Raw genomic sequence first — 12,382 nt, 5'->3', positions numbered from 1 at the left:
AAATATGTTTTGTGGTCTTGCACCTTTATTCAACCCGTCTGGGTTAGGTTTTTGACCTTGCTCGGAGAGTCACTTCTGTATCCTAAACTCCAACTCCACTCATCATCTTCCTCCATTTATACCCTGAACTGCCTAACCATTACCGATATATCTGGGGCCATTTTTTAGTAGCTGCTAGAGTAATAGCTGAAATTTGGAAACGGCCGTCCCCCTTACCCTCCATAAAGTTATTGCAAAGATTCACTTTAGTTTTTATATGGAGCCCATAGACGCTGTTTTGCCTGCTCACCATTATGTACCCCCTCTTCTCTCCCCCTCTTTTTTTTTTTTTTTGTACCCACTTACCCGTTACACTTTAAAGCATTAAAATATTAATGTATAAAAAAAAAAAGTTCCCCAGTTGAAATACATTTATTGATTAGACCGTTTTGCGCAGCGCTGCTGGGAAGATATGAGATCTATAAGAGCTATTCTTTTCCCAATGCAATAAAAAGGCTATAAAATTAGGCACAATTACTATGGGAGTGTGAAAGGTGTGTGTGTGTGTGTGTGTGTGTGTGTGTGTGTGTGTGAGAGAGACAACAATCCAAGTCATTTAGTGGATGTTATTCTTACTAGAAGAAAATAACAAAAAATAATTAAATTGAAATAACTAATATGACCTAAAATCATTTTGTTGCTGCCATATGCACATTTCTGGTTAATGAATATTCTGATTACCACTATTACCGAGAGCGCATGCGCAGCAGCACTGTACTATACAGCAGCCGCGGCGCTGTCAAAAGAAGCGTCTGCAGCAGTGCTGTATACAATGACAGCACCGTGGCTGCTGTATAGTACAGTGCCGCTAAGTGGGGCACTGTGTTAGCAGAGGGGAGGGGTTCTGGAAACCCAGAAACCCCCCCTGCGTGCTCCACTGCTGTACAAGTTTTGATAAAATAAACTTTTAAATTGTAGAACTTCAAAAGTAACTTCATTTAGTGTGTATTTGTCCTCTGTGTTGTAGAGGAGCAGAAATGACAGCACTACAGTAGAAATCTGATTTTCCTACTGCCGCTAGAGAACATATACTTTGTTTTGAGACGGGGAGGGAACCAGCAAATGCAATAGATTGTCCACCTAGCAATTTACATATGTAACCAGTCTATAAGATCTTTGACCCAGGTCATGCCTGCAGAATTTCTCCCAATACATACGCATCAAGTATATTTGCATATTGTAGTTCTGTTTTAAAATAACAATAGTCTCGATTTGCATGTGAAAATTAATGTTTTAGCACATCCATTGGTTGTCTGACCTACCACTGAAACCCAGTGATGAGAAAGAGGGTCTATAGCCCTCCTTTCTCCAGATGATCAATGTTTGGGATGGAAAAGACAGCTTGATATTTTAGTCTCTAGTGTCTGGAATGCCACACAGAAAATTTGCTCAACAGCCAGGCCAAAATCTCAAAGCAGCCTTTCTTATCAACATTCCTTCCCCTGCCAAAACTGTTACCTACTGATTTTTAATTTCAGCTCTTCAGTGTTTGTGCACGTTTCATATGGTAAAAGCTGGACATGTCTTTTTATGCTCAACGAACCATACAATAAATTATAAAGTAACAATTAAGCTTCACTTAGCCAACACAGAAGAATACATTCTCTCACAGTTAGTACGTGATTTGACTTTTGTGAGTAGACTGTTTTGGTTCAGTCGTTTGCATTGCTTTATAAACATTTATGTTTGGCTATAAGATTCAGTTCTTTAATTTTTAATTTGTTTTTACTTATCTCTAGTTTGTTTAGAGTATTTTTTTGATAAGATGCTACCATATTTTGTTGCTATATCTAAACTAGATAGTTAACTAGATGAGTATTGAAAGAAGACCATCTCAGGATAGTGACACAGTGGTTAGCATTGCTGACTCTTAATGCTGGGGTCATGGATAAGATTCTGACCAGGGCACTATCTGTGTATAATTTGTTCTCCCCCAGGTTCCACCCACTCTCTAAAATATACTGGTAGGTTAATTGGCTTCTGATGAAATGTTTGGTAGGAAGTTTGAATTGCAACTTCCACTGTGGCAGGGCCTGATGTGATTGATTATTTTTATAGAGCATACATAATATACAGTGCTTTGCTTATAATACTTAAAGGTAAATGTAGAGGTTAAACTGTCCTTTCTGGCCCCTTAAACTGAATGCTGGAGGGCTGCCATTTTGTCTGATTTGGCCATATACATATTTACATGTTTGGTGCACACAGAATAACCGTGTCCAACAAGGTCTGAATAATTCAGTTGGGTGATGCCCACATGTGCCTGATCAGTTATGGTCATCGTGTGACTAAATTTACGGATCAGTCAAAGATATCTGAGGACTCTGCAACAAATGTTGATCAAGATTTGTGGCCTATGTGCGCTCACAGACACGAAGGGGTATATTTATTAAACTGCGGTTTTGAAAAAGTGGAGAAGTCTATAGCAACCAATCAGATTCTAGTTATTTATTTAGTGCATTCTACAAAATAACTAGAATCTGATTGGTTGCTATAGACAACATGTACACTTTTCAAATCCACAGTTTAGTAAATATACCCTTAAGATTTTCAGCCAGTTAGACCTAATTGGTTGTCAAAATTGAAGTTTATGGGCACCATGACTCTTTCTCCATGGTTTATACTAAAAGTATAGATTATTCCTTGAGGTGTCTGTATAGTTCCTTGTGTATTCATGTTGGTCTTTTATGACACAACCAGGAAAATGGAAAATTTTTCCACAGGTAACTGCAGAAAAGGTGGTTGTTGTCCAAAGCAAGCAATCAGAAGTTTCCTTTAATTTTATAAACTATACCAGAAAAAATTACTTTTTATCTCCAGTTGGTTGCTTTGGGCAACACTTTCCTCCCCTCTACAAAATTACTTTTGGAATACATTTCATAAATATACCCAATGGATTGGATTTGCTTGGATTATGCATAGAACTTTACACAGGGTATGGTGTCTACAAGTTTTGATCCATACGGAACACAGACAGAATGAAAATTGTGGTAAACCCTCAGGATTAGGGCCATTGATACCTATGCCAAAGAAATTGCTGTTTTGTAACTGCAGCATTTAAAATGTTGCAGTGATAAAACTACAATAAAACCATGTCACAGGCTCGGTTTCCTTGTGTTTTTGTTAATGATGTGTCTTTAATTGCGGTCTATGGGAACAACAATTGTTTTGGCACAGAAATAAATTTTTCTAAACTTGCATTGTCCTACTATCGTTCAAATGAGAACTCAAAAAACAGTAGTCTGAATGATCCCTAGTGGTGCCCCCCTGCCAAAGACACAATGGCTGCTCTTTGTAGCCCACTCAAGTCCCCTAATACTAACCACAGCATATGTAATTGGATTGAGCCGTGAATTCCTTCCATGGATATATAGAAGTAATTAATGGGATTAACAGTGCTATTAATTGTGATATTTTTGTCCAATTTTGTCTAAATAATCTGATTAAACCATGTGCCTCTTTTGTCATCCTATATAGATGGTCACAAGAACAAAGAAAATCTTCGTAGGGGGATTATCAGCGAATACAGTAGTAGAAGATGTAAAGCAGTACTTTGAGCAGTATGGCAAGGTAAGTCCCTGCTGGCCATCTTCTGTGTGTTCAGGTTTGAGCTCTTGCCCATCATGCCTCCACATACCTTTGTTCCCCTTTTGCTTTGGTGATATGGAACATGTTTTAGAGCTTGACTGTTACGTAGGGTGCAAACATAATCTCCGTCTTTCTCAACGAACATCAGAACACACAGTATCTTATACAACTTAAACCGCTGCCGTCTCCTTCATTTTGACTGTCCACTGGTCCTCATTGTGCTCAGGAAATGGATGAAGTGCTTCTACTATCTAGAAATATTTGATATGAGCTAGTTCACTGTGTTTTGCCAAATTACAGGGTTCTAACCTAAATTGACATACTTAGAAATACACTTCTTCATGAACTAGAGTGTTGAGTACAATTGGTGAAAACTAAAACTAAAATTCCTATTACACATGCAGTAAGCAGTACACATTAACCCCATATAAAGTTGTGTTCAGTGCTTGTTCTGAACATCCATTTGTGATTTCAGGAGCCTCGGTCTAAAGGATGACGGAGTATTGTGCATTCTTTAGTAGCTGTATTCCAACTTAACTCTGAAGATGTCAATGTTAACAGAATGGTTTCTGTTTTGGTATTGCAATACTCAAGTTTCCAGGATTTTTATTTTCTAGCTGAGCTCTGCATGGTGAATAAAGTATAGCACTTTTCCTTAATGAATAGAATGCAGCACTGAATTGTAACTATGAAACAAGTTCTCTCCTGCATCACAACGAAGGTGTAGAAAACTTGCTTATAAGAATTGTTTCAGATTTTTCAGCAGCAATTGTACTGGAAACATTTCTTTTAAATATAGTAGGTCTAAATATCCTCTAAAATGTTGTCGTCTTTTTAAAATGCCGTATTTCTAGTTTTGCATTTTAATCTAGCACACTTGTTGACTATGCCATGGTTAAAATGACCACGTACAGATAAAATCTATAAAAAGGTTAATGGCTTTTAATGAAGTTTAATGCTATGGTTCCTGGGAAGTAGGTTCATGTAGGCCAAGGTATTTCCATCAGTCTCATTGGTTGAATATGTCATTTACACAGCTGGCATACTACAAGGTACAAGAGCCCAGCGCTTCCTGAAAGCTTGATATGCTTGTAAACATTTGAAAATGTATGTGCAAAATTAACATTGTGTGCCAAATGACTGCTGAGAGGTTTGAGTCAGCGACCTATTACATTGTATTGTGCTATAAGACTATAGTTTTATCACCAATTGGCTGGCCTGCTTTAGGTAATGAGATTCCATGCTAGAGGCATCTGTCATCATCATTTATATAACGCCACCAATTCTGCAGCTCTGTAGAGAGAATGTCATTCACATCATTCCCAGCCCCATTAGATATTAGTGTAAATTCCCTAAAACACACACATAGACTAGTTGGATTTTTTTCAGAAGCCAATTAACCGATCTGTATGTTGTTGGAGGGTGGGGGGGGGGGAGGGGGAGTGGGGGGAGAGAAACGGAACACAGGGAGAACATAGAAATTCCACAAAGATAAGGTCCTGGTTAGGAATTAAACTCATGACCTCAAGACTGTGAAGCAGAATTGCTAACCACTGAGCCACTGTGCTGCCTATGTGCAATGTGAAGAGGATAAATGAGTAACATTTATGATCTTAAAATCTGCAATCTCAGATTGTAGATGGAGCTGCCATGATTCTTTCTCCCAATGTGTGAAGAGCAGTGCTTTAAATAGATTAGAGAGAGCCAGTTAGGTTTGTGATGAAATTGTCTTACACAGTGCATTGTACATCTATGTTCTCCCCTCACTCCCCCCCCAAAAAATAATGAAAAATAATTCTCATACATCCATTGCTTTGAAGAGAGCATAACATATTGGAGAGCTCTGTATGTTCATTCCGTACGCCAGCCTTGGTGTCTTGCTCACTCCTAGATGAACCTCTGTCGTAGCTGCCATGCCTTGTAAACACAGAAGAAGGATATGAGGGTCTGCTCACCTCTGACAGTAAACCAAGTGCTTGACATTTTCGTGTACAGTATGGTGATATATTAAGTGCTGTCCTTGCCAGAGAGAAGAAAGTGTGAATGTAATGCAGGTAAGCATCACGGCTAAGAGGTTAGCACTTCTGCCTCACAGCGCTGGGGTCATGAGTTCAATTCTCGACCATGGCCTTATCTGTGTGGAGTTTGCATGTTCTCCCCATGTTTGCGTGGGTTTCCTCGGGGTGCTCCCGTTTCCTCCCACTCTCCAAAAACATACTAGTAGGTTAATTGGCTACTATCAAAATTTACCCTAGTCTCTCTCTCTCTCTCTCTCTGTGTGTGTGTGTGTGTGTGTGTGTGTGTGTGTGTGTGTGTGTGTGTGTGTGTGTGTGTTAGGGAATTTAGACTGTAAGCTCCAATGGGGCAGGGACTGATGTGAGTGAGTTCTCTGTACAGCGCTGCGGAATCAGTGGCGCTATATAAATAAATGATGATGACTCTATTTTTGTTTCTCTCAAAAACTGTCGGATCACTTTAAGAATGTGTGATACCAGGTTGATTTATTATATATCCAAGTCAGTGACTTTTAATGTGAGATTGTAGTGAGTAAGTTAAAAAAAAAAAAAAATGAAAAACTCGCCAATAAACACACACAATATAAAATACGAAGCGGCTATTGTGGCAATAGGTGAAACATCAGCTTTTCTTCAGGTTTATGTTGCTTTAAGTGCTTTAGTGGGAAAGAAATAGCTGATTGCATGCCATCAGGAACCTCCCTACATTGCCCAAGTTTATTTCATCGAAACTTGTGATGTTGGAACTAACCCTTTATCCCATTCTAACTTTTCAGATGTGGTCATTTTTTTCTAATATATATTAAAAATACTTCCTACTTTCCTGTTCCAGCTTTTCCCTATGCCCCCTCTTCCAGTGAAGTGAATCAGCTCTTACACTTGCACAGGCACTGACAGAGGTGTCGGCTCTTGCTAGTTGGCTGTGGAGCTGTTGCTGCTTTCGCCGTCACATCAGAGAGAAGCATGCACAGGGCATCTCCGCTGAGCCGACATCTCTGTTGGGTCATGCTATTAAAAAGAGAGAAATGGGAAGCAAGGTGCTGCAACACCCATGCCATTATAATTCTATAGTAGAGGGACGCTAGACACTAATGGCTCTATTGGTGTATTGTGAGATTGACCCTCTTGCACAGTTTGTCAAAATGAAACATACTTTATCTATACAAATAGACTTTCCCTTTACCTTATATAGTATCACATTACAAGCAGCATTTTCCTCTGTGAACAAGAAATGTCCTGCATTTGTCACCAGGGGATGACAAGGACAGCTAAAGTAAGACTTTTAATAGAAAGCATGAAATGAACGTCTCTAGTGAGAAGAGGAAAGCGCTGATATGCAGGTCACAGAGAGAAGCACATATGGTTTCACTAACTGTGTTACGTTGCTGCAGGCAAAGTGGATGTGACTTTAAATCGTTTTTTTTGTTTTTTTTCTTCCCAAAAATTTCATTGAAATAATACTGCAGAATTTTAAATAAAATTGTATGTCAAAAGTTCATTAGAGCTTTGGTACTGATTTTCATCGGCCAAACAATCCACGTTAGTCAACATGTCCAAAACAATAGCCAGCCTACTAAAATGCATGTTTTCTATAGAGGACTAATATGGCCATATTAGTGGAGTATATTTGTGAGGTTTAGCAAATCTAATCGGAAGAAATTCAGTGCATGGTGCAAGATCGAACATCATCGTTTAGGATTGACTTCATGTTTTCTTTGATATGAATAATCTCAATAATGACTAAACTGTCTGTAAATATATGCATTTACAGCTCTGTATATAAGAGGTTCAGGGTGTGCTGCTGGGTAACCAGGTTACAGCTCTGTCACCCAGTCATTGTAAGGAATTGAGACTGCAATCAGAAAGAGCTTAAGCATTGAAGATGAACACTGCTTGCTTTCTCTAGTCTCCACTGCTTGTGGATTTTTCCACCTTTTAGCGCTTCATGATCACAGCTCTATTTTAGGACACATTGCAATATGCTAAACAGCAGTATTACATTGCAGTTCATTTAATCTCTCATTCTGTTCTCCCATTGAATTGATGTGTCTGAATCATGATTTACCCTACTTTATATACTAAATTCTGGGGTTGTTATACATATGTTTGTGTATCTATATACTTACTAATATGCAGACGAAGAATACATGCACACTCGTCGGTGTATGTCACAAGATTAGACTCTCTATGGGAATGAAATCCTCCATATTCTGGCAGGATGTTTATATCCCAAGAATCTTCTAATGTAAAGATTAGTTTAGTCCCCAGCACGTACTGTTTAAACTCTAAATTTCTAAAGCTTAGTTTGTAGTATTTGAATTAAACATGTGATTTCAAATATCTTGCTTCACAATCTACCACTGTAAGACAAGGATGTATTATGCTATCGTAATGCCTTTATGCTAGTGATGGACAACAGGGTGCCTTCACCTTCTGCCCCACACCTCTACTCTGACTTATTTCCGTGCTTTATATCATAAAGCAGAGAATAAGACAGAACTTGATGGGGAAACGCCAGCTTCCACATCACATGACCACCTCTGCACATCGCAGAGAGGTCACACAGCACATCTAATTGGAGGAGCAGGAACTGCACGTCCTGTCTGTCCTTCCTCCATGGGAAATGACAAGGTAAGCAAAACTTTTTAGGCTGGCATTAATAAAAATCATTTAAGGTGACTTTTTATATTAGAAGTGGGTGGTCACTGGTACTCCCAGTGAGTGGGGGATAAGTGCGGGAGTTGAGTCATGTGGAGAGAGTTTTAAAATGCAGGTGGGCTTTGACTGAATTTGAGGCATTCTGGGTTCAGGGGGAACATGTTGTGGCAAGTAGGAGGCCTGGGAGATCTGAAAAGCTTGTGGGGGCATTTTGGGATGAGGGTGAAATTGGTGTGGACACCCATTTGGGGTATTGTTTTTACATGTGTTTGCCTGCTTTGTACTTGCCTTAAAGCCGTGAGTCAGGTGCAGCGTTTAAACAGCAGTAGGTAATAGCCCTTAATCAGAAAGCTTATTGTAGAAAAAGTAGCTGCTTGCCAGTTTTGATAGTATTTTATCCCTGTTCACTTGAAAAGCTTATAAACCTGGTGAATTTGTTCATCAGACACACAGGTTGGGTGTTTGTATCATATGACAATAGGTTCTATCTAGATCTGTTTTGTTTTTTTTTGTCCCCCCCCCCCCCAATGTTTTATGCAAATTTGAGAAATCACTGTAGTCTGTCAGTCTTGATGTAGTATCCAGTAGATTTATTATATAGTTGTCAAGCGCAGTTGTTCAAATTTGTAAATATATACTGTAACAGTAATATGTGAAAATTCTCATCCTCTACCAAATAAATAAGTCTGTTATCACAACATGTATGACACTACTTTACTTTAATGGTGTTCTGGGATTCTCACTTTGTCAATAAAAATTGATACTGTTGCACAGCTAAACCATCAACAGTTCTATCCTGTCATATTTTTTCCCAACTTTTGTTTTATAGTAGAATATGAATAGGACTTAACAAATCCCACGGGTCAGGTAGTTAATGTGCTCAACAAGTTATTCTTGGCATCTAACTTTTGGAAGTCCTTTTTGTTGAGGTCACCAGATACACATGTTACCTTTTTAAAGATCCTATTGGCTCCTAAATTCTTCAGTATTCTGTCTGTTAGAGGTAGGTCTGATTGAAGGGATGTTTGAATAAATGTTTTCCATGATCAAATCACATTCTCGAACTCTCAAAAATATGTTTAATCATGTTTGCCACAAACAAGCATATTTTAAATTGCTTGTTCAGTTTTCCACTCTTTATTTCCTGAGCATCCGCTGAGCAGTAAGCTGTTTTTAGCCATAGTTATAAGCAATTGGGAGATGGAAAGGAGATTGCTCTGCTGTTGTCAGGCTGGTGCAAGGAGTGTGTGACAGTCCTGCTATCAGTTGGGTGTTTTTGCCAATTCAACATGGCACTTTGCTTGCTTCAATCCCAATTAATCCCATGTGATTCTTTAGAATCCCACGACAGTAGCGCTGTAGGTTTCAAGTGTAAATAGTTTCCTCTAGTTGCTGGTAAAATTTTCATACACTTATGAAATATCATTCCTTTTGTGAGTGTTAAAATATATTTTGTTTTATCTATATATAATAATTCTTACTAATAGAATAATGTTATTTTTAGTTGTATTTAACAGACATTGAGATATGTATTGGGGTACATGGGCCACTATTTGAGAACCTAATTTATAGACCTTTGAAAAAGATATTAATACACAGTAAAGTGCATTAAAATTTCAGGAAACAAGTCGTTTGAGATTGACATATTTTGGATACTTTTGTTGTTTCTCAACCTGCCCACATCCTATCTGATGGCACTATATATTATCATTTGTTACGGGCTCATAAAGCCCCAGTGTATTCTTCTGTATTGTATTATGCAAGGTGTATTGACAGTGGACTAGTAAAGCTTTTTAGAATTTTCACTGCAAGACCACCAAGAAATGTTATTGATCAGGCTTAATCAGTAGCAGTTACATACATTTTTATTTGTTGGGTTCACTGACCACATTAAAAAAGTTATTAGTTTAGGCTTGTTTTGTCCATCTGCCTCTATACCTTTTACTTAAGATCTTTTTGAGCTGATTTTATGTAGTGTAAAGCTGAAACATTAAATGCAGTCCCCACTTTTCAGACTTGCAATCACACTTCACATGGTGAACTGTGTAATTAGTTTGGAAGACTTATGCTTAGTCATTGGTTTATCCTAATCGGCTTTGGCTTTTCCCAACAACAAAGTGAGCTTATTTTGCTAAGCTGAAACAACTCTGCTCCCTTTGTTCTTGCCTTTTATTGTCTCATTCCTTTCATTCTGTTTTCCTGCCAGAGTTTTGTTTCATTAGGCCTACAAGTCATTTCCAATCCAGTGGGCTGCTACAATCAGGCCTTTATAACTCAGCTGCCCTGGTTCCCATGTGCCTTCTGGGGTTGTGCCAAACCTTGTCTGACATGACATTTTAACTCCTTCAAGCACAGAAACACTTAGTTAATCACATGTCCACTTCCTGGCAGAAATGTCAGAATGTCAAGAACACCATATCACCTGAGGATCACAAAATGAGTTGCCTTTGTGTTAATAACTTTGTTGTTGAAGTTTAGAGACAAAAATGTACCAGATTTATTAACTTGTATCGCCTTAAAAGAAACCCCCATCTCTATGGAAAAAAACTGGGATCCAATTGACAGTTCCTGTGTTACTGCTCTGTCTCACAAAATGCACACTAAATTATACTAAATTGGGGAGGCTTTGGAAAAGTTAGTCTTTATAATTCGCCTTCAATTTGATAAAGATATGGTAGATAACTTCAATTAGTACGTTTGCAGGCAGATTGAAGACTGAAGGTCGGTTGGCAAATGTTGATCATCGCCCCAATCAAGTTTTTAGTTGGTGTTTAAAAGTTGCACTTTTTAGTTTAAAATGTGTCGCAAGACACAACCTATTTCATCATGTTCTCTTTGGTTTAATATTAAGTAATGCTGTATTACATTTAGGTTTATGTAACTTGTGTTATTGTGTTTTTATCTCAGACAATAAAATTAGATCCATTTAAGGTTTGGTTACAATGTGTATAGATGTGTATGGTTACAATGTGTATAATAATCTTGAACTATTTCTGCTAGGCAGGAAATTGTTAAACCAGTGCGCTCCAGAGGTTTCATCCCCTTGGGGCCCCTAGATTCAGTTGATAATGATGTAGAGGGCTCTGTGGAGTTTTTAACATGAGAAAGGAGCCTTTTCTTGGTGTGGGTTCATTTCATCTGCATTTGGAAAGGAAGCATGGAAAGGGGCTTGAAGGGCCGGTGCCAGTAGGTGCAAGGAGCCCTGGTGTTGTGTGACTGAAAGCGCAGTTCATCTAGTCTTGGCTCAGCACTGCAGCAGAATTGTTTCATCTGCACAGACATTGATATGTAGATTTCTCCCTTTCAACCAGTGGTTGCTTGAGCAGAGAAGCAGAAAATAGGATAAAATATCACTATTCACCAACTGATTTTTTAACCCATAACATCACAAGCACATCTGCTTGGATTATGTGGAAATAAAACTGAGGGGGAACTAGATTATTGTACTTTTATTTGAACATCAGCACGGTTTGCAAAGAAAATAACTTGGACACTTCTTATAGTATGTGCAGCAGTATTTCAGTGAAAGCCCATTCTGCATTGTTCATCACTGACTTGGTTAAAATAATGGCCATATAGTAGCAATGTGTAACATGGCACAACTGCGTTTTTTGGGTTTTTCTTTTTGTTCTTCACATTCCACTTTTTTTTAAAGAACAAAACATATTTCCTTTTTATACTAGGATTTTCTTTGCATGTACATCACACACTCCCCCTCTCTACTAAGTCTAAGGGGTAAGTTCAGTTCAGCGCAGTCTGCGCACTATTACATGTACTACGGTAATAGCTGTGCATTATTACTGTTACTATGGAAACTTCAACGCTGATTTTTTCCTCGCAGCTCTGTGAGCCGCAAGCAAAAATTTGCGTTAAAATTACCGTAGTTATGGTAATTGAATGCGGCTCGTGTTCTAAAGAACACAGGGAATTGGGCAGCACGGTGGCTGTGGTTAGCACTTCTGCCTTACAGCACTGAGGTCATGAGTTCAATTCCCGACCATGGCCTTATCTGTGTGGAGTTTGTATGTTCTCTCCGTGTTTGCATGGGTTTCCTCCGATTTCCTCCCACACTCCAAAAACAT

The 12,382-nt window shown here is 38.6% G+C and overlaps 1 protein-coding gene across 8 annotated transcripts in view; it reads left to right on the top strand.

Moving 5' to 3' along the window:
• The window catches only part of MSI2 (musashi RNA binding protein 2), a 474,426-nt gene that overhangs the window by 114,165 nt on the left and 347,879 nt on the right, over positions 1-12,382 (top strand). For all 8 annotated transcript variants that reach the window (XR_012688009.1, XM_075194929.1, XM_075194928.1 and 5 more), the window contains one exon: positions 3,517-3,609. Coding sequence is in view for 7 of the 8 variants with exons in the window: in XM_075194929.1 (XP_075051030.1) it covers positions 3,517-3,609 (93 nt within the window). In the remaining variant the exon portion in view is untranslated. The remainder of the gene's footprint in view (positions 1-3,516; positions 3,610-12,382) is intronic.

Source organism: Mixophyes fleayi, chromosome 2, assembly GCF_038048845.1.
Source record: "Mixophyes fleayi isolate aMixFle1 chromosome 2, aMixFle1.hap1, whole genome shotgun sequence".
NCBI lineage: Eukaryota > Metazoa > Chordata > Amphibia > Anura > Limnodynastidae > Mixophyes > Mixophyes fleayi.
The sequence above is the reverse complement of the archived record's forward strand: the minus strand, read 5'-3'. Positions and strand labels throughout refer to the sequence as shown.